Here is a 22,261-nt window from a genome sequence, read left to right as displayed (position 1 = left end):
CAGAGATGCCGAGGGAAAAAATATAAATGTTTGTCAACCAGAAATAATTTGTATAATTTTTTTATATATTTTTTATACATTCTTATTATTATATGTAAACAAAGGTACGCTCTGAAAGCCCCAGTGGCCTAATGGATAAGGCACTGGCCTCCTAAGCCAGGGATTGTGGGTTCGAGTCCCATCTGGGGTGGAATGTTTTCGTTATAACTTAAATAATATAACAATTTGATTGGTACATTATGTGTTCAATACCTACTGGAAAGTTTGAAAGCAACTTTGTTACACAGACTGACATAACGTTATCTTAAAAATTTCAGTATCATTGTTTTATCTCAAGATGCTCATCTGTAATTGTTTTTTTTTCTAAGGTACACTAAGATACTTAAATGCCCTAATTGAACTAAGGCCTAATCCTGGTTTAAATGTAAGCCATGTCTGTGAAACCAGGCCTTAATGTGGATTTGTACTACCACTTGATTTGTGGTTGTACTACCACAAATCATTTATATCAAAGGGTCAAATCCATTTGTGGCCAAAAAAAAAACAATGAAGTATTAACCACATTATTAAGAGGTGTGAAATAAATACATCTCTTGGAGACACCTGGCCTCTGGGAAAGGGATGGTTGTCCTTGGCAAAGGTTATATTAAAGATTTTTTGGGCATATGAGGAAAGGATTGATTATCAACTGGCAGGATTACACAGTTAAAGAGAAAGAAGAGTAGAGTAAAACTCAATTGTGGGAAACAGGCAGAGGTGGACAGTAACAAAGTAGATATACTTGAGTAATGTACTTAAATACACTTTGAGTATTATTTTTTTTCTGGAACTTTTTACTTTACTACATTTGAAAGACACATATCACAGTTTTTACTCCACTACATTTCTGTCAAGGTCCTTGAGTAGAAAGTAGTAACGTCAGTTAAGGGATGATTTTTGTTGCAAATTAAAGTCGGGTTGACGTCAGAACCCCAGATTGCATTTATTCAATCCCACTACTGGAACTGTGTTCTAGAAATGAATTTGATATTGATGTGGGTAGGCACTAGCAGGCATAGATTCAGAGGCATAAGGTACTGTAAGCATTACATACAGAAATGCAACAAAACAATGCATTGACATTTACTTTTGATACTTAGATAAAAAAAAAATTAAAAGTACTTCGGTACTTTTACTTAAGAAAAAATCGGTCTTTACGACTTTTACTTGTAACAGTAATTTTTGACTAGTATCTGTACTTTCAAGTTGTGTAGTTTGTCCACCTCTGGAAACAGGAGGGGTTAATCTTACAAGAACATTAGTTGCACAGTCATTGCCGAGCAGCAGCATGACCAGACACAGATTAAGATTCTCAGATCTCAGCTTTGTTCAACAGCGTTTTGACTTCTGGAACTTTGCCTCTTGACTAGAATGAACTTCACAACACTGATATTTTGTTGCATAACTAATAGAAAAGATTTCACTGTCAAATAATGACTTCTACGCTGTAGCAACTTGTCACTCAAGTGTCTACAAACTAGCTTACATTTTACCCTGTTAGGATTTATTATAAAATAAATGTTCACCCAACTAAATGATCCCTTCATTAAGCCATCACATTTGAGAAAAATTACATGTCCATCCACATTTGTAATGTCTGATTTTTATAATTACTGATGTAAAAGATGAAAAAGTGGACTTGGTAAAATACTATGCTTTTGAGTCCTAACTGCTTATTCAGAAATCGACAAAAAAGAAAACATGAAGCAATATTTTAAACAATCAAATTTATTGATTTACAAGCATCACACTAGGTTAACGCTTCTTAAGACCAGTCTGCAGTGGTGCCGCCCCAGTCTCCAGCCTGAGCGGTGGGGGCAGCAGACCAATCCTCAGTGGCAGGCTGAGCACTCCAGTCCTCTGTTGAAGAGAAAGAGCCATTCAAAGTTACCCCAGATGATTTAGACACCTTAATCTTTTGCATTGTGCAAGCCTGTGCTGTCAAATCTATCAAAAAAGGGAAGCGTTGCTTACCTGCAAACACCTCAGCTGGTGCAGGTTTGGCAGGAGCTGAAGTCAAGAAAATTTGATTTTAGTTCACAGTAATTTCATAACTATCAATTTGTGTTAAGATCAAACAATTACCTAAATTAACACTTTTGTTCTCCTAAAACCGTTCAATTAACTACTATAATATATGGGGAAATGAATATTAAAAAGGCAGCTTACCCTCTATGCCAGCTGGGAACTGCTGGATGGGCACAGATGGAACTGGAACACCTTCAGACCAGTCAGCAACCTCAGGCTGGTTGAAGTCGGGCACTGGAGCGGTCCATTCACCCTGGAACTCCTCCTTACCAACAGCCTTCTCCGCAGCAGCCTGCTCTTCCTTCTCAATCTAGAGGTGGAGCAAAATCAGTCAGAATTAGCACATTTTTAATAGTAAACATGCTATAAAGCCATACTTGAACTGATTCTGAATATTGGTTGGATGCATTTTTATTTGCTATCAGTTTCACAGGCTATTACATGGCAAATACAGATTCAACGCGGGGCTGGGCAATATGGAACCAAAAAAAAAGATTTTTTTCTATTCAGAATAACGATTTAGGTTTGTTTTGTTTAACTATTCAACTTAAAAACGTTACTACAATATGATTCAAGTAACATTTTTATTAACCCTCTGGTAAAAAAAATATATATATATATATATATATATATATATATATATATATATATATATATATTATTCCAAGTGTACAACACAATCCTCAGTGTTCCTGTGCCAGGATATTTGGCGTTCAAATATTTCACTCGCAGGTTCAATTGCCGTTTAAAATTTGAAAGACATTCAGCTTTGATTTTCTAGCAATTTTAATGTTCAAATTATTTTGTAAAATATGTATTTTGTATTACTTTTTTAGTTAAGTACAATTAATTTCAATAAACTTCTATAACTTTACACTTTCATCTGCGGCATATACAAAAATTCAAGGGCCACACATACCTCTTCAGGATCTCTGTAGAAGTACAGATCAGGCATGACCTCCCATGGGTGCTCTCTGGAGATGGTGCCCCTCATCCTCAACACCTCTCTGGCCAACATCCACCACATCAAACCCACAGAGTGGGGACCCTAAAACACAGGACATTTAAAACTATAGCATATGCATTTGGCAGAGGCCTTTATCTAAAGTGAATTGCATTTGGGGTACACATTTTCCAGCGCTTGCTTTGCCTGGGAATTGAACCCCAAATTAAGTGTTCACAATAAGATCTATAATATACATTTAGAAAACATTGGTCTGATTCCCCTGGCGTTGCTAGTGCCATGCTTTGCTGTTTAAGCTTCACACAGAACAAACGTAGCATATAGATTAACAGTGAGGTTCATTCTCGTTCATACTTTGTTGTTGCATGGGATGGCAATGTCGACGTATCTCAGAGGGGAGTCTGTGTTGCAGAGGGCAATGGTTGGGATGTTGACGTAAGAGGCCTCAGTCAGCGGCTGGTGGTCAGCGCGGGGATCAGTCACGATCAGGAGGCGGGGCTCTCTGAAAGCAGCCTGAATCTGATTGGTGAAGGTTCCAGGAGTGAAACGACCAGCGAAGGTGGTAGAGCCAGTGGCAGAGGCAAACTTGAGCACAGCTCTCTGACAGGAAAGAGCAGTGACAATCAACATCACTAAAATCACCAATAGTCATGCGTTCACAAAATACATCCAGTTAAAACATTGTGGCTCAGGTCACTATCAAACCCCAGTCATAGGGCTCATCAGCCCTCATGGTGTTAGCGAAATCCCGGCCGAATCACTCTAGCACACTTCCGACACCCAAACACTGAACACAGTGCCAGGTTTTAATAGTGTGCCTGTCAAAAAACTTGTTTTATAAACTTGGGATTCTAAGACAAATGCTGCTGACAATGCCTAGTCACCGAGTTTGCCAATTACCTGGCCAGTGTTTCTGGAGGAGATAACGCAGACATCAGCTGGATTTTCAATGGCAACAATAGCACGAGCAGCCAACAGCAGTTTCTCCCAGGTCTTTTTAAGGTTGATGATGTACACGCCTGCAGAAATGCAAAACTCTGATCAGTTATATCAAGGGTACCCAAATCTGAACACTTTTAAAAAGAATATTTTCTTATAGAACACCCTGAAATTAAGTTAATATTTCCATATTTCAGGCAACATTCACTGTTCTTTGATGTCAGTTACTGGTCACATGAAGATAAACCATTTCCTTTTTGTTTCATGTTGATTGTTTTGTCTTAAACTAAATTAAGACAGAATCATTACTAAAACAGTTGTACTTCAATATACCAATTTGGATGAATGTAGCTTTGGCCACTATCAAACCCCAGTCATAGGGCTCATCAGCCCTCATGGTGTTAGCGAAAACCCAGCTAATTCACTATAGCACACTTCCGACACCCAAACACTGACATCAGTGCCAGGCTTTAACAGTGTGCATGTTTACAGGTTTAAACAGATGCTGCACATGCCAACTCAATTAGGAAACGTGCAACTTATTCCAACTATCAAGTAAGTTATAATTTAAGATTGATGAAACATCTGCAAGGAATCTCTAAGCCATATTCTATTCTTATTGCGCTTCTTACCGTCACTCTTTCTCTTGTAGACGTAGTGCTCCATCTGGAAGTCCAGGTTGGTTCCTCCCAGATGGGTTCCTGCTGCCAGGAACTTCAGCACATCCTCCTCCTTCATTTGAAGGACATCCAGACCTCCGGACATCGTGACCACTTTCCCTGCGTAACGAGTTTAGTGGGAGAGCTGGGAGAAAATACAGGATCAAAGTTTAGTCGATAAGTTATAGATAAGGAGTAAGCATTTCTAACATGAATTGGGATGAATGTAGCTCTGGTCACTATCAAACCCCAGTCATAGGGCTCATCAGCCCTCATGGTGTTAGCGAAAACCCAGCTTGATCACTTTAGCACACTTCCGACACCCAAACACCGACATCAGTGCCAGGCTTTAACGGTGTGCATGATGTTTACAGCTTGAAGACCATCGTGCATTATAATAAGCACGTGAGATGCTACACAAACTCGCTAACTCGATTAAATGTGGAACTTAATCGGACAATGAACTAAAATGGAAAATAAAAACTATGCAGAGACTGAATGTTAATCAAATTACTCGAGTGTTAATTTATCTCATGACTGACCACTGCGCGCGCTATACTGACTGTAGCCGTACACGCGTTTCCTTGCGCGAGATCACACGACGCGGTTAAGGCCTATATATTTTAAGGGATATAGCACAAACTTCACATTTAACATGACGACCGATGAACATTGACAATTAATAGCTTTATTTAAAAACAAAAATCTGACTCAAACAGACGTGTAAAACTCGTCAAAATTATATATTTTTGCTCACCACGAGACAACGCCGTATGGAGTTCTGCACCTCACGGCGAAAAGAGGGCGGGTTGAGGAAATTACGTAGTATATATACTCGGGTGGCCACCAATCATATTAGGGAGGTTTTTTGTTCTCTGCATTTCTCCTGTCTAACCGAGACATCAACATACTACCCCCTACTGTCTGGAGGAGGATATCACATGTGAGTGGACTGTAGACGTCAAGTTGCTAAACCAATATAAAACATTTTCGTTAACGTTACTAATAATACAAAAACGTGAACGTTATCAACTTTTAAAAAAAATCTAGTTACCATTAATCATTTTAATTTAGTTTAACTTGATATACCAAAATAACTAAAACAGTCTAATGTCTGCATTTTGAACTGGTTTATGCGGGGCATTATTATAAAGCTATCGTTATTATTTTCTTAGAGATCCTAGCTGTAAATAAAAGCTGACAGGAGTCTCGCATAACTCAAAGAGCTGAAGTCTGGTGTCTTGGTTATAGTTACTGCTCCCCTTTTGATTTGTCATTGCAGTGATTCAGTCCCTCATGTGTCCTCAAAGCTGACCCCGTTTATTTCTGTCTGGCTGGATGTCTGAGGACACTGATGGCTATCAGACTGTCAGTTTTTGTGCCATCAGTAGCACCCAGCAGAGCACAGCATAACAGTGACACAATACCACTTTGTGCCACCTTAACAGTATACTAGACCATTGTTCTGTACTGTCTATTAAAGCAAAAAGAACATCAATGATTTTTAATGCATCTTCAGTACTCTAGGTTAAAGCTGAAAATGAAGTGAAGGTTACAAAACTAGATGCATAAAACAAACTTTTACCACCATTTATAAAACGGGGTAGATTTATTCACATATTAACATAGGCACGACATTTGCATGTGCAAAAATTCTCACACAAAGACAAAATATCAACAATAATGCTGAAAAGACTATACTGATTGTGTGAAGGCAAATTAATATCTCCACAGTACAGCACAAAGCACAATGGCTTACATAGCAACATGTGACCACACACACACACCCCCCAAGATTCAGTTTGGGGAATGGAGCCAACTTTACTGAATGTAAAGTGCTTTCACAAACTATGCATGTAGTGTGACCGGAACATATAAACTTTCTTAACTTATATAAAACTAGTGTATCATTTGGCTCCATGAGTCTTCAAACTTCATATTATGCATTCTGCAGTAGATAAGCTTGCTTTGTAAGGGAGAAGCCAATCAAGACGATTCAAAACAATTAGTTAACTGAATTGAATTCGGCCAACTAAATGAAATTGTGATTAAGTACATCAAATTCCTGAATTGAAATGGTCAAACTCACTTGAACCCTCCAAGTACATAGAATGGCAAGTGATAAAGTACCACCATCACCAAGACAGAACGTTGGAGAGAATGAGAAACCCAAATGCTTATGAGGCAAATTTCATGAAAATGTGTCCAGGTGATGTTTACCCCCAAAAGTTTGAGGAAAGAAATGATGATAATAATAATTAAAAAGAAAGAAATTATATTTATCTTTAAAAAAAAATTGAAATCTATTTAGATACATTAAGATTTTTGCATTGTTACATTATTTACATGACAATTAAGCCTATTTCCCCTAAATTCTCATTATTGTAATGTATCCCTGCATTTTAACTTAAACTTTTTCTAAATTTTTCCCAAAGGTTTTGGAGTAAAAGTACTGTAATATGATGATTTAAAATTTGGAGGAGAAAAAAAACTTACATTAAAGGCAGTACAATAAAAACTACCATGGTTTAAAAAATAACTATATACAGTAAATATAATATATATATATATATATATATATATATATATATATATATATATATATATATATATATATATATATCACATTAGTGATAATTTGGAAAGAAAATATACCAAATTGTCATGAAAATAATGTAACAGTACCAACAATCCTAATAGTTCTAACAAGCTTCATTTTCTTTAAACTTTTTATTGGTTCTCCCTCTTTGTTAAGGGTGAACAACCACCCGTACATGTTCGTGGCAGATTTCTTAAAATTCACCCTATGGATCATTTAGAATTAACATTAAAAAGTTGTGTTCACACTGAGCACCACTGATGATACTATGGCATCTTACAGCAGTTATTACACAATACCTCAATACAACAAAATGTCAATTAAAATTGTCCGACAACACATTTACAAATACAATAAATTAAGTATGATAATTTCTCTCTGCCTTTCCACTTCAAATCATTTTCTCAGGAACTGTACTTGTTTCCATCTTAAATATTAAGTACTTCTCCAGGTCTAAATCTTTCAGTCTCATTCAATCCAAATCCTGGCTTTGTCTGTCCCAGCAGTGAGCGTTCAAGAAAATAAACCCAGTGTACTGAAATGCACTGATAAATCCATCCAGTCATATAACACAGGAGATCAGTAGAACAGCACAAATCATCGCATATAGACGTGCAATTATTATTATCGGAACGGAGTTTGTAGATAATACAGTCATGTGTTGTCAGTTCAGTTTCTCAGCACTAGAGTAATTCGGTCTGATTGTCGGAGCGCTGAAATATTAGGTCAACATGTTTCGGACACCCGCTTGCCTCATCCACGACTGAAAGGGATTTTCAACTCAGTGGACTAGGCTTAATGGTCTCAGACACAGAGTTGTGCATTTCCAAAAAACCTGCAAGGTTGGGCACTTTTTAATGACACGGTCATGTGGTATATTGAGTTCATTGGTTAGTGAGGAGGATTTTCCCGTGAGGAGTGATTTCTTGTGAGCTGACGGTACATGATTTAGCAGTCTGTCTCTCATTGGTATTCTTCAGTGCGCAGGCATAAGCAAGGCAGACAAACTCACAATGTTGCAATTTAGGAATGTCACTGTCAGAGGTGTCATGGGGTAAAGACTCACTACACTTAAAACACAAACACATACACACAACCCTTCTGTTACCGGTACCTCAGCCAACACTAGCTGCTTTCAATTTGATCAACTCTTCGAGGATGACAGAACGCCATCTTTTACCAGTGTTTGAAAAGTCTACAAAAAAAAGTGCGTCAGGTGTCTTTAGGACTTCAGGCCCATGCGTGCCATCAGCTGCTCGTACACAGTCCAGGCCATGGCAGCCATCAGGGTTCTCCTCAGAGAACGAGGAACCGCCCCCCGAAAGAACCCGCTCAAGCCATGCTTCTAAAAACAACAGAGAAAAGAATGAAAGGGAAGTTACGTTAACAAACCTGTGACTTATAGAAATACAAAACAACATTCAGAACACATTTAAATTCTGTAATGCAACAAAGTCAAGAAAATAATGTCGGGTGGGACTTTATCAATGAAGATTTGACTGGATAATGAAAAGTGGAAACTGGATAGGATGTTATTATGATTGAATACTATCTTTCAGTTACATTTTTCTATTTTAGAACATCATGATCCTTGCACCAGGAACATTTATAAAGTAAGTAAATAGGGTACCATTCAAAAGTTTGGGTTGGTAAGATCTTTTTATGTACACCACGGCTGCACTGGGTTGATAAATGTAAAATACAATTTAAAATAGCCATTTCGTATTTAAATATATTTTAAAATGTAATTTATTCCTGTGATGCAAAGCGGAATTTTCAGCATCATTACTCCAGTCTTCAGTGTCACATGATCCTTCAGAAATCATTATAATATGCTGATTTGCTGCTCAAGAAACATTTATGATTATTATCTGGTCAACAAATATGTTTTGTCGCATGTAGGGCTGGTCAGTATGACGATATATATAGTTACCATGTTAGATATTTTGCTACATCGTGTATATCGCGGTGTGTAAATACTGTATAGCTCTATTGACACTTCTGATGGATGAAATGCATAAATGGGAAAACAAAGAGCGGGACGTGCTTGCTGTTAAAAAGAGTTATAAGTGCAATCTATTCTGAAAAGGAACTCGGTGCGGTGCTCGTGCTGACAGGCCCATTGCCAAAGTGCGCAGACAGAAACCTACCTCTCTTATAAGGCGATCGCAAATTTGGGACGTGCTCGTGTTATAAGCAGTAAAAAAAACTTAATGCGGTGCAAGCACTGACTGACACAGCGTAAGCACGTTCAGGGAAATCCGCGTCTCTCAGCATGCGATTGTGAATTCATTCTCTTTCACATCTTATTGCGCTTGAATGGTTGAATACACACTCAATTAAGTCAAAATGCCCATGGTATGGAGTATTCATGTAAACACAGCCGGTTATGGCTCAAGTGAAAGTAAACAGTTGGGTGTAAACCAGATGTCTATCAGTATAATGGATCCGTGCGTTTGGTCTTAAAGTGACAGCAGCCTAATATACATGCTGCTGTTTTATTAATGTGAATCAAACAAAAGAGAAAATAATTTACTGCTCTTGACTGAATAACTTTATTTTAGCTGTATAAATTAATATTTAAATATAAATAAATGTATATTTAATTCATACAGTGAAGACTATGCAATATTTTGTTTTTACATTTTTGATTATTAAATTTCTGTACTGATTCTAACTACATGTTAAATAAACCTATTGTCCATGAAAAACGTAATTTGTTTAATTCATATTTTTGTTATATTGCATTTGTCCTGTTTTTTTGTAATTTGCTTAATTTTTTTTATTTTAAATAATAGAAATGAGATAAGAGAACACATAATAACTATATCATGATACATATCTGTCATAAAATAAAATTTCTCATATCCTGAAATAAGAATTTGGTCATATCGCCCACCCCTTGAAACATGATGCTTACAGCATAAACGTGGCGTACAGCATCGCTGGTCTTGCGATACAATGCGGGGCTGACTTGCATGTGGGTTTTGATCACATCCGCTGGCTGAGTGGCTAGGGAGGCCAAAATACCAGCCACCACACCACAACCAAAATTAACCAGCGGGACAAAGGATGATGAGCTGATCTCTGAGAGAATGAGAGAGAGCGGACATTATTAAACAATCCCACATCCTCAGATAACAACATAATTTTCACTTTCACACATTTTCATTTGATCAGAAGCTTACCCTGTGGTAAAGCCTTTTTGGCCTGGCTATAGAACATGACATAGATGCCAGAGAACGGAGCATCTCTGAGCAGAGTCGCCGTGAGCCCGGAGTAAAGAGCCCTGGGACCTTCGTTCTGACACACACTTTTAAGAGCTCCAGCTACGCTCACGTAATTGTACCGCCCACTCTGAAATAAAACGTGCAATGGTGAATAAACACACAGATACACCCGAAAACATGCAATTTCAATGTATTCAGTGTCTCAATAATGGTCCTCACCTCAAAACGAGTCTTAATGACTGTGATGGGCAGCATGGCCACGCCTGCCACACAACGAGCCCCTCCCCCGAGCAACACCGCCTCCCCAGCGCTGGGAGACCCATCCTCGAAGTAATGCTGCTTCAGCGAGTAAAATGTGCTGAAGTAGATCCCTACACCAGGGATACAGCGCATGAACGACTGCAGGACAGGAAAAGAGAGAAACAGCGAGTCAGAAATCATTCACTGATATACATATAAAAACAAAACCGGTGCCAAGAAAGTTTACTTCTAATCCATAAATGTAATAATCAGGGTTCCTACACATTTTTTATTTCCAACTTCCGTAATTTTCCAGACTCACAAACCTATCTGTAGATTTTTCAGAACATATTTAACATAAATGGTTCATATAGCATTATTTGCAGCATTATATTTGGCATATAATACAGTCATCTGTAATACATTTTATTTTCTCTCATTTTTTCTTGAAGTGATAACATGTGCTTACATGATGAGAAGAACCTAAAACACTTTTTAACCTGCATATATTTACCTCTGACAAAGTGGTTTGATATACCGTAATCATGTTTTGATGTTGAATGATCACCAAACAGTAAAGTACAGTCTGATTTAGATGATTGTTTGCTCCTTTATCTGTTGCTGGTTTGAGTGGCACACACACATTAGATTAGTAATGTTCAAAAGAGACTCGCTTATGGTAAAAGACAAACAATTTTGCGTAATGAAAATGTGCGCCTTGAATTCATTTAGTCGGGTTCGAAAAACAAAACGATTGCCATGAAAACACTCTGCTTGTATGATAATACTTTTTTAGAAATGAATAGAGGCTTTTTGTTTGTGTCACATTAAATATAACGTCTACTCTGACAAATGAAGAACAGGACATATGTCTGAGATCAGAGCACTGGTGCTGTTGTGAGATTAAACAGTGTTAAACAGACCAAGGAAATGGAGAAATCAGCCAACACAGTAGACTTACCGGTGAAACCCCCTTCCACAGGCCAAACAGCTTCTCTGTGCGGATCACGTTTAAAAACACTGTAATCATTCCCACTTTAGGAGCACTGAGAGACAAAGACAGAAATTAAAATTATCAGAACAGACATGGGCAGAGAGACAAAGATGGGTGAGCCAAAAATCTTAAAACAATTTGACATGGGTACCATGTTATTCTCTGCAAAGCTGAGAGAGGCAGACAGTTTAATAATAGAGCACATGACACTCCCACACAACATACAGAGAGGCCACAGTTATATAAACACAGAAACAATGACACAACACGCATCTTACCAAAAAACACAGGCTAAAACCTCAGTCGGTTGCTAGGGTGTTATGTGGTTGGAAAAGTGCTCTGAATATTTTTTAGTGCGTTGCTATGGAGTTGCTGGGGTACTGCTATATGGTTGGTAATGTTTTTGGTGAGCTACTATGTGGATTGCAAATATCCCAATCCCTTTTGTTCAACTTTATGCATGCCTTAGCAAACATTACTGCATTACTGACACCATACATTCTGCTTTGCTACATTAGTTAACCATTGTAAATCAACTTTATTTAGAACAGAGTGTCTCGATTCAAACAAGCCCACACACAAACAACATAACATAATGCTTAGATCTTGAGAAAATCCTCACGGAGTGACATGACATGCTGCTTGGCCAAAGCTAGAGGACTTCTGGTGTCCGATTGTGTTGCGATCGTGTGTTTTCCAATGTCATGTAAAATCAATCGCTCAGATTGACAGGTCTTGATTTACCATACAGCGCTGGAAGATCATCAACCAGTATCTTTTTACATTTTTTACTTATTCTATGTAATTATAAATATTTTTATGTTTCGTGGCGTTTACACATGTAATTAGTTCTTATGTTCAGTAAAACACTCTACCATGGTTCCAAATGCCATAACTTTTGATTGCTTTGAGATATCAACACAAAATAGGCCCAGATGCAGTCGAGATGATTGAGAACAAGTTCAAACATGATATTATGACCTGTCATATATAGGCTACTGGGATTTTCTCAGCAGTGTTGTAACTGTAGAATCTCCAAACATAATCAAAATCTATTTTCAATCAAGGTTTTCTATCAAATGAGACAGTATACATGATGATACCTTGTTTTTTGTAGAGTTGCAAAGCCACTACTTTTAAGTATGTGAAATTATTAAAAATGCCTTCAGGGTGTAAAGAGTCAACAGAGAGCTTACATATTATATAAAGGTTGAATGATTGGGATCGGCTGCAAAAATCCTGATCGGAACCACCCTAATGATTATGCATTTTAAATGTGCTGCAGGACATGTTTCTTATCTGCCAATCAAGTCATGAAACCCAGCACTGACACCTAGTACCAGATAAAGATTAAGACACAAAGACAGCAGCATAACTGCAGGCTTATAGACATGATCAGCGCGGGTCACTACATGTCTGTCGGTTAGTGGCGTCTCACCCCGGGTGCATGTTCTGCAGGGTCTGCAGTCTAGTCTTCACCAGATCCAACGGCTGGAACAGCAGAGTGGAGCAGGTGCCACTGAGAGAACCGCACATGAAGGCCTTCAGGGCAGGATGAGCCTGAGAGAACAAACCAAGTAAGACAGAATTTGAGAAAACAAGGACTGAAGGAGCAGACAAAGGTTAAAGCTAGATAAGAATGGATGGATATAAAATGTGGGGTGACAGCAGAGGAGAAGACAAATAATTGTGAGATGAATAGAAAGATCAGATGATGAAACAACAGCTTAAGAGAATATAATTCAGGAAGCACTATAAAGGGGCCATATTCAACACTTTTTTATTTTATTTTCCTTTTTGTCCACTTATGTTTGTTAGTCAATATTTCTTGCACCACATTCAAAATTAAATATGTCTAACTACACAATTTAAAATGTTGCTCTTTAATGAGCACCAAGTTCCTGAATAACAAGCAAGCATTCATATGTAAATGCGGCCCTATGATTTCCGCTATGTGGAAAACACATGAAGAATCTTGGAATTTATGGTATGCCACAGGATTTGACCATTTTTGGATTAATTATTCAAAAGTATAGCAAAAACAACACAGATAAACCAAAGTAAATGTTTGGTTTAACTTGAAATTATGACAAATATATTATTGTTCATAATAAAATTAACCAGCACTTCATTTGACAACTGAAAAAAATTAATTTTAATATTTTCATTTCATCATTACATTTTAAAATATTCCTTAAAATGTCAAATCAATTGATTATACATGTTTTTTGATTATTAAAACGTAATTAATAGCCTACATTAAAATAAAATTAATAAAAAAAAATAAAAAACATGGATTTTGCAAGTGGCTATGAATTCATAACCATGTGTGGACTAGGGAGGAAGCTTTGCACTGTTGAAGTTGTAAGGCAAGCTTATTTCAAAAGAGCAAGAAAAATCCTGTTTTTCATGTTATGACCCCTTTAACAGGCTTGGGTTCAAAAACTGCAATTTTCTCAACATAAAAGTCACAATCTACTGGAGGAACACTAAAAATACCACAGTGACCAACACTGCAACTCAGATAAAAGGATATTCATATATTCTCACACACACTGAATATCCATTCTACATTTGGCGCCCTGCATGGACACCAAACCTTACAATACACGGTGTCATTTGCATGTAACATTTATGCAAATGAAAAAATTGTGAAAGTGTGCATGGCCACGCAATGCACATGAATTCACTTCAAAACAGATTGACCACAGAGAACCACATCCAACACAGATGCACAATCACACACTCACACTGTCAGCATCATCACACATATACTGATACGCACATCAAGACTCGAGCTCTGCCGACAGGCTATTCGGAGTGCTGAGATTCATTTAGAAGCACGAAAATAGCAAGACACTTGTGATGGGAAGATGCACACACACAGCTGGGCAGAGATACACAAAAACACACAAACACTGACTAGAGAAACATACAGTGAGCCACTGACTAATCTGCCCTACCTTTCCCAGGCTGCTGGCAGATTTGGGCTGAGGGTCCTTTTTCTCTTGCATCTCTCTTTATCACACTCTTACTGCTGCCGTTAACAGCACATGACAAAGTAAGCCTCCATCCCTCTCCTCTCACACACAATACCCAGAAATCTCTCTTTAACCCCCTCCCTCCCCCAGCAGGAGATTCAGCGGCTTAATCCAAAAACTTCCATGCCTGCCGTTCTCAGCGCTCACCACTTTACACCTAAACGCACATCCGTGGTTTCACTCTCCTAGTTTGTGTTCCTCTCCACCAGATCAAGTGCTTTCAGCACAGCGTGAGTCATACAGTTGCCAAAGGCATATGTATATGTGCGTTAGCGTGTGCTTGTGTGGATGTGACAGAGAAAATGTGGGTCATTCATTGGATGCATGTATCCTAATATTCCAACATAGGTTCAGCAGAGTTGCACATACATTTTTTTTACTTTCAGATCTTTATGTGACATTAGCACATAAAACGGCTCATGTGTTGGGAAAACAGTGTCATCATAACATACACGTTCCCTCTGGCCTACAATTACAAATAAGAAACAAAAAAACAAAACCTGATTGCTTTTCTCTACTAATATGTCAGTCAGACCAATTATTTTGCCATTTTGAGTTAATCATGATCAGTTAACAGTAGTGGAGTGTATATATGGAAAATATACAAATTCTTTTTTTTCAAATATTTAAGTGAATTCTAAGTTAATATTGTGTAAAATAAATGTTCACTTATTTTTAGAAATTGTGGGTGTGCTTCTTTTGGTATCATTGCAAATTGCATTGTATGCTGACCTCGTCTCGGCCCCTAAAAAACCCATTTTGATTAGACCTACTACTCTTTCCTGAACAGAAGGTCACACATCCAAGCAGAAGTTAACGTAATGCAATCAATCTGTAATGTAGATTATATTAGAAAAGCATGACATTGATTGAAGTATTAAAAAGACTGTAACTGTCAGGTTATAGACATTCAACATTTCACATTTAACTTCAGCAGAACAAATTTACTTTAAAGCACAGCAATACCACACACTCACCAGGGCGAGCTCCATTGCGGATGAAGATGAGGATGATGAAGCTTGCACAGAGGAAGAGCTCAACTCCCTCCTTTTTATCTCTTCTATGGCCGTCGTGATGTCTTCTCTCACATCAAAGCCAAGATTCCAGACTGCATGAAGGAGAAATTAATTTAATACCCAACCTGATTAATTAAATAACCACTGCTAAGTTCACACAAAACCAAGCACATACTCAAGACAGACTCAAATAAAGAAACAACTAGAGTGACGTGTATTAAAGCATCTAAATAAAACAAGAGGCTGTCAGACAAGTTCCATTTAATATTTACCTGTCTGTTAAGGACCGAAGAGAAACAGTGATTGAGGACTGATCTTCATCATGATTCTCGCTTTCTGTCACTCTACACAGCTGTCAAAAGTGCATAGGAGATGGCCGACGAATTTACACACAGAAAGCACCATTTCATTAATGAAATCTTACATAAACATGTAGAAATGTGCCGCACACCACAGAAATAGATGTCAAATTAAATCAAACTACTAACGTTAAGTCAGATCGGAGTGAAAGCTAATGCTAATTATTCTGACCAAGCGTAACTTAACGCGTTTCAAACTATCTGGAACGACTAACAACGCATCATATGCTGTTTTCTTCGTAAAATACAAAACTGACAATATACACAACGAAAATATTGGAAATAGGGTGGTGCAACACTCGTCAGCTGAGTTCTGTCAGTTAGCCGGTAATGCTAACAGTCTCCGTTCACTCCATCATAATCAACAAACTTAAACTTACATTCAATCGTTCTGTTTTTCGATGTCTAAAACTGCGTAATTTCCTTTCAAGCAATCAATACGTGTTACAGGGCTGCTAAACTGCCGATGGAACAGCAGGCGTGCGTAGGTTACACAAGTTTTCAATATCACATTGCTCTGCCGAGACCGTGATCTGTGAGTTTGGAGCTACGCTGTACGCTCGCGCAAGAAAGTTCTGCGTTGTTTGCGTAACTCCTGCGTAATGTTTGCGTAGTCTCCACTCCAGAACAACGGGCAAGAACCGGTTTCAGCTTGATTATTCCAGCGGTGCCGGTGTCACACGTGCTCCGGCTAGACACTTGATGCGTGAGCATAGAGTGCGTGAGCCGCGATGCCTCCCACTGGAACATTGAGGTAGGCCTATATTGTTCCCATTTTGTACAAAGTGACTCATTGAAAGGGATACTTACTTTCAACTTTATTCAAGACACAAAGGTCCATATAGAGACAACACAGTACAGATATATAGATGTAAAACACAATACAAAACAATTAAGAATGATGAGGATGAGGCATCATTAGTGCATATACAGGCTTCGGGTCCAATGTTTCCAAAAGCAAAATGTATACCTTCTGTCACTCTTACAAACATCAGCTATGGACACGATGATCATATTCTTACACCCTGTCAGTCTGCACATGAATCTATACATAACATTTCTTAAAACAGCATTAAAAGTGGGCACATTATTAGACACAAACATTTCACTGGCACTACTCCACCTAGGAATTATAAGCACAATTCTCAGTGCATCATTATAAGCCATTTGAACTTTTTTCATTTTCAACTCACTAAAATCACACCACAGGTGGGCAGTATACAATGGAGTGCAGTATGTTTTGAACAGAGAGATTTTAACATAAGGAGTGCACGTGTGGAATTTGCGTGCCAGCATGTTTGCCTGCCCATACAGTTTTCCACACTGACGCTACACATCATCATCATCACAGAGGACATCTCTTATCACATGTCCCAGATATTTCACTTTCTTTACAACCTCTAGTGGTTCACCTGCCAATAAGAACAATGGATAGACACACTTCATATCCTCCTTGGTTCTGGCGATCAGTACCACACTCTTCACTGAGTTAAATTGTATATCAAACATTAGTCCACATTGGGAGCATATTCTCAGAAGTTGCTGCAGGCCAGCACTGGAGGGAGACAGTACCACCAAATCATCAGCATAAAGCATATGATTAATGAGACTATCCCCCACCAAGCAGCCAGTTCTACAGCCCTTTAACTCTCTAGATAAGTTATCCATGTACAGATTGAATAGCAGCGGCGACAGAATTCCGCCCTGCCGCACTCCATTGGAGACATAGAAAGGTGTTGACAAACACTTCCCCCACCTGACTTGCATAGTTTGATGAGAGTACCAAAACTGCATGATTAGGTAAGAGGGGACACCACGCTCATGCAGTTTGCCAAACAGTTTCCCATGATTGATACGATCAAAAGCCTTTGACGCAACCAGGAAACACATAGGGGCGGTTTCCCGGACAGAGATTAAACCTAGTCCTAGACTTAAATGGCCCTTTAAACCAGATTGACAGAAATCCGCTTTCTCTGTCATGGCTTTAAATAGTCCTAGATTTAGTTTAGTCCAGAGTTTAATAAACTGATTTCCTGGAGGAAGATTGGAGTTACCCCAGGACTCAATTGAGGCCTAAATTAAACCTACCAGGAGGCAGGTTTAACTTCAGATTAACAGTGTGTTTGAAATAAGACACATATATTACTAGTATATGTATATATATATATATATATATATATATATATATATATATATATATATATATATATATATTAATGGCACCCCTGGTAAATATGATCAAAAAGGTTTGTAAAAAATGTATTTACATTTCTTTTCATTTATTCCATAGCTGATGTTTGCAGTTTATGTAGCTTGCTTGAAAATAATTTTCTCTTGTTTAGTAAAGTTTGTATTTTTCTGGTGCCATTGTTTTCCTTGTATTTGCTTCTCTCAGTTCCATGCAATTTTTAGCTTTTCCTGGTTCATTCCATGTTTTATAGGAAACCTCTGTCATGCTAATTCAGATTAGTACAGTTGGTTTTAAATTAATCTGGTTTATTTTAGTTCAGGACTCCATAGTCCAGGTGTAACTAATCTGTACTTAATCTGTGCAACAGAAAGACATTTTTCAAGTCACGGTTAACTATTTTAGATTAAGGCCTACTCCTGGCTTAATTTAAACCCTTCCGGGAAACCGCCCCATAAAGACTGTGCTATTGCGTGATCTGTACCTATGAACAGTTTCTTTAAGTGCATAAAAACACAGATCAGTTCCATGCTTGTTCTTAAAACCAAACTGATTATCTGTTGACACTTTGTATTCTGCAAGCCTACCCATAAGGATCCCTTCTAGTACCTTAGATAGTGTACTTACAAGTGCAATAGGTATATAGTTATCTATACTAATTATTTTACCAGTCTTATTTTTAACTACAGGTACTAGCAAGATAGATAACATAGATCCAGGAAGTATGCCATGCTTCATTAACCCAGAGGAACATAGAGCAAGTAAAACTGAGATACTTTGACTAGCGTATTTCAGATGTTCTGCTGTTATTTTATCCCGTCCACAGGCTTTGTTCATTTTAAGTTTGTCAATAGCTATACTACACCATCACTGTGAGGTATCTCTCCTATATATATAACACATCGCTCTTCACACAGTTAAAAATGTTCTCATAGTGTCTCCTCCATAGCTCTGCAATGTTTTCAGGTTCAGTAATATCATCAATACTATAAGGCAGTGGCATTTTGCTGTTGTTAACCACTTTCACCTCCTTCCAGAACTCATAAACATTATTAGTTTGCAACTTTCTCGCCATAGAGTTTGCCCTCATAGTCTGCTCATTTCTTTTTATAAAACGCACAGCATATTTGAACCTCGCATTAGACCATACCTTGTGCTCACAGACTGGGCCATGCCTAGGTTTGCCTGCTAAGACCCATCTTCTAAATGCATCTCTTGCCTCCATATGAGAAAACTAAAGCATCATGGTACAACAGTGCTACGCATGCTATCAAGAGAGAAACTCGTAACTTAGAGTGTAAATGGAAACAAACTAATTTAGAGGTCTTTAGAATCGCGTGGAAAGACAGTATGTCACGTTATAAAAAGGCTCTAAAAGCAGCCAGGGCTGAGCATCTCCGCAAACTTAGAGAAAATAACCAAAATAATCCAAGGTTTTTATTCAACACCGTGGCTAGACTAACAAATAAACAGACATCACCAGAGCAAATATTCCGTTACAATATAGTAGTAATGATTTTATGAATTACTTCGATGAGAAAATAGAGAGCATCCGAAACACAATGATGTCTTATGATTCAACCTCAATTATAGCCCCTCTAGAACAACTAGACCACTTTACAACTATAGGACAGGAAGAGCTAAATAAACTTATCATTGCATCTAAACCAACAACATGTTTATTAGATCCAATACCCACTAAACTACTGAAAGAAGTGTTACCTGTAGTGGAAGAGCCTCTTCTTAATATTATTAACTCATCTTTATTTTTAGGACATGTTCCAAAAATAGTCAAGCTGGCAGTAATACAACCTCTCATTAAGAAACCGCAATTAGATCCAAATAACTTAGCAAATTACAGACCCATCTCAAATCTTCCATTTATGTCTAAAATACTAGAAAAAATTGTGTCCGCTCAATTGTGCTCTTTCTTGCAAGAAAATGATATCTATGAAAAATTCCAGTCAGGATTCAGACCGCATCATAGCACAGAAACTGCGCTAGTTAAAATTACAAATGATTTACTTTTAGCTTCTGACCAAGGCTGTATCTCAATACTAGTTCTACTCGATCTTAGCGCTGCGTTCGACACTATAGATCATAAAATACTCTTGGATCGACTACAAAACTACACTGGTGTTCAGGGACAGGCATTAGGCTGGTTTAGATCGTACTTATCAGACCGTTACCATTTTGTCTGTTTAAATGGGGAAAAATCGAAGATAACGTCAGTAGACTATGGAGTGCCGCAAGGATCGGTGTTAGGTCCTCTGCTATTCTCAATATATATGCTCCCACTTGGTAATATTATAAGAAAACATGGAATTAATTTCCACTGTTATGCTGATGACACTCAATTATATATCTCATCACGACCAGATGAAAACACTAACTTATCTAAATTGACAGAGTGTCTAAATGATATAAAATGCTGGATGACGTGTAATTTCCTGCTATTAAATTCAGATAAAACGGAGGTACTACTTATTGGTCCAAAAAACTACCCACAAAATCCCTTACAATACAACTTTAATTTAGAAGGATGTCCTGTTACTTTATCCACTACAGTAAAAGACCTGGGTGTTATACTAGACCGCAACTTGACTTTCGAAAATCATATTTCATATATTACAAGAACAGCCTTTTTCCACCTTAGAAACATTGCTAAGCTACGTAACATGCTATCTGTTTCTGATGCAGAAAAGTTAGTTCATGCATTCATGACCTCGAGAATAGATTACTGTAATGCTTTATTAGCTGGTTGTCCTGCATCCTCAATAAACAAGCTACACTTAGTGCAAAATGCAGCCGCTAGAGTTCTTACTAGATCAAGAAAATATGACCATATAACACCTATTTTATCATCTCTACACTGGTTACCTTTTAAGTTACGTATCAATTACAAAGTATTCCTACTGACCTATAAAGCCCTAAATGGTTTAGCTCCTGTGTATTTAACAGACCTTCTATCGCCATACAATCCATCGCACTCTTTAAGATCACTAAATTCGAGGCTTCTGGTCATTCCTAGGACATCTAAGTCCACTAAAGGAGGGAGGGCGTTCTCACATTTAGCTCCTAAACTCTGGAATAGCCTTCCTGATATTGTTCGTGACGCAGACTCGCTGTCCCAGTTTAAAACTAGATTAAAGACGCATCTCGTTAACCAAGCATTCACTTAATGCTTAACCTTTAATACTACTGCTGAATCAGTTCGAATGCATTAACATTATGAACATCAGCTATGCTAATTATTTCCCATCTGCCTTTCTGCTGTTATCTCGGGACGCTAGTCCCGAGGTAAATAGCGTTCGTCAGCTCCAGTTTGTATCCAGCCTCTCACGGGGACTTCAGATGCCCCAACGCCTGTGAAGAGACGACTCGACGCCTGTGAAGAGACGACTCAAAGCCGGCGATATGTTATGCCATAAATGAATACATGATTAACTGACTGTATTTTTCTATGTACATTTCCGAAATGCACTTTCTGTAAAGCTGCTTTGAGACAATGTGTATTGTGAAAAGCGCTATACAAATAAATTTGAATTGAATTGAATTGAATATGAACATCATGGACATAGTCATTCCAGCCTGGTCTTACAATGTTGTTTCACCACTTTACTTCTTAGTGGTTCACTTCCCTCAACTAAACAGTTCACAATTCTATCATACATTACACCTAGGTCATTATTGTGACTTACATTCTTACAGCTGCTATCCACACACATAATTGCATCAACAGGTAACTCAATACTTCTCAAGTGCACATCAGTCAATAACTTGCAAATCGTTTTCTGTGAGCCTTGTCCAGTATCTCACTTGATTTATGGCTGTCACTATAGACAAGCTCAGGTAGACTCTTAATATTTACCAAAAAGTGAATTAGTATCTGATATATCAGCATCCAGATCCCCCAAGACAAATATGGATGTAGACTCTTAATATTTACCATAAATCAGTATCTC

At 37.9% G+C, this 22,261-nt stretch overlaps 2 protein-coding genes and 4 non-coding genes across 7 annotated transcripts; 1 reads left to right on the top strand and 5 right to left on the bottom strand.

Moving 5' to 3' along the window:
* The first annotated feature begins 117 nt into the window (after nucleotides 1-117).
* trnar-ccu (transfer RNA arginine (anticodon CCU)) lies at nucleotides 118-190 on the top strand. Its single transcript has one exon. It is a non-coding gene; the product is annotated as a tRNA-Arg (tRNA).
* Nucleotides 191-1,751: 1,561 nt separating this feature from the next.
* On the bottom strand, nucleotides 1,752-5,508 carry rpsa (ribosomal protein SA). The gene is made up of 8 exons (XM_077199609.1): nucleotides 5,387-5,508; nucleotides 4,603-4,774; nucleotides 3,932-4,050; nucleotides 3,386-3,631; nucleotides 2,987-3,115; nucleotides 2,209-2,377; nucleotides 2,014-2,049; nucleotides 1,752-1,899 (listed from the first exon to the last, which is right to left on the bottom strand). The coding sequence occupies exons 2-8, from the start codon at nucleotides 4,733-4,735 to the stop codon at nucleotides 1,805-1,807; spliced, it is 927 nt and encodes a 308-aa protein (XP_077055724.1). The 5' UTR covers nucleotides 4,736-4,774; nucleotides 5,387-5,508; the 3' UTR covers nucleotides 1,752-1,804.
* On the bottom strand, nucleotides 3,711-3,852 carry LOC143707310 (small nucleolar RNA SNORA62/SNORA6 family). The gene has a single exon (XR_013193164.1). It is a non-coding gene; the product is annotated as a small nucleolar RNA SNORA62/SNORA6 family (small nucleolar RNA).
* LOC143707308 (small nucleolar RNA SNORA62/SNORA6 family) lies at nucleotides 4,314-4,455 on the bottom strand. Its single transcript, XR_013193162.1, has one exon. It is a non-coding gene; the product is annotated as a small nucleolar RNA SNORA62/SNORA6 family (small nucleolar RNA).
* LOC143707309 (small nucleolar RNA SNORA62/SNORA6 family) lies at nucleotides 4,852-4,993 on the bottom strand. Its single transcript, XR_013193163.1, has one exon. It is a non-coding gene; the product is annotated as a small nucleolar RNA SNORA62/SNORA6 family (small nucleolar RNA).
* Nucleotides 5,509-7,344: 1,836 nt separating the features above from the next.
* slc25a38b (solute carrier family 25 member 38b) lies at nucleotides 7,345-16,820 on the bottom strand. Of its 2 annotated transcripts, XM_077199608.1 has the most exons (9): nucleotides 16,489-16,820; nucleotides 16,022-16,101; nucleotides 15,711-15,841; nucleotides 13,131-13,252; nucleotides 11,660-11,744; nucleotides 10,678-10,857; nucleotides 10,417-10,585; nucleotides 10,149-10,315; nucleotides 7,345-8,573 (listed from the first exon to the last, which is right to left on the bottom strand). In XM_077199608.1, the coding sequence occupies exons 3-9, from the start codon at nucleotides 15,723-15,725 to the stop codon at nucleotides 8,451-8,453; spliced, it is 861 nt and encodes a 286-aa protein (XP_077055723.1). In that variant the 5' UTR covers nucleotides 15,726-15,841; nucleotides 16,022-16,101; nucleotides 16,489-16,820; the 3' UTR covers nucleotides 7,345-8,450. The 2 variants fall into 2 exon arrangements, with proteins under 2 accessions (XP_077055723.1, XP_077055722.1); XM_077199607.1 differs by lacking the exons at nucleotides 15,711-15,841; nucleotides 16,022-16,101; nucleotides 16,489-16,820 and adding an exon at nucleotides 14,656-14,793.
* Between the last annotated feature and the right edge of the window lie 5,441 nt (nucleotides 16,821-22,261).

Source organism: Siphateles boraxobius, unplaced genomic scaffold (genome assembly GCF_051911475.1).
Source record: "Siphateles boraxobius isolate OS27281-9 unplaced genomic scaffold, OSU_SipBor_1 41, whole genome shotgun sequence".
NCBI lineage: Eukaryota > Metazoa > Chordata > Actinopteri > Cypriniformes > Leuciscidae > Siphateles > Siphateles boraxobius.
The sequence above is the reverse complement of the archived record's forward strand: the minus strand, read 5'-3'. Positions and strand labels throughout refer to the sequence as shown.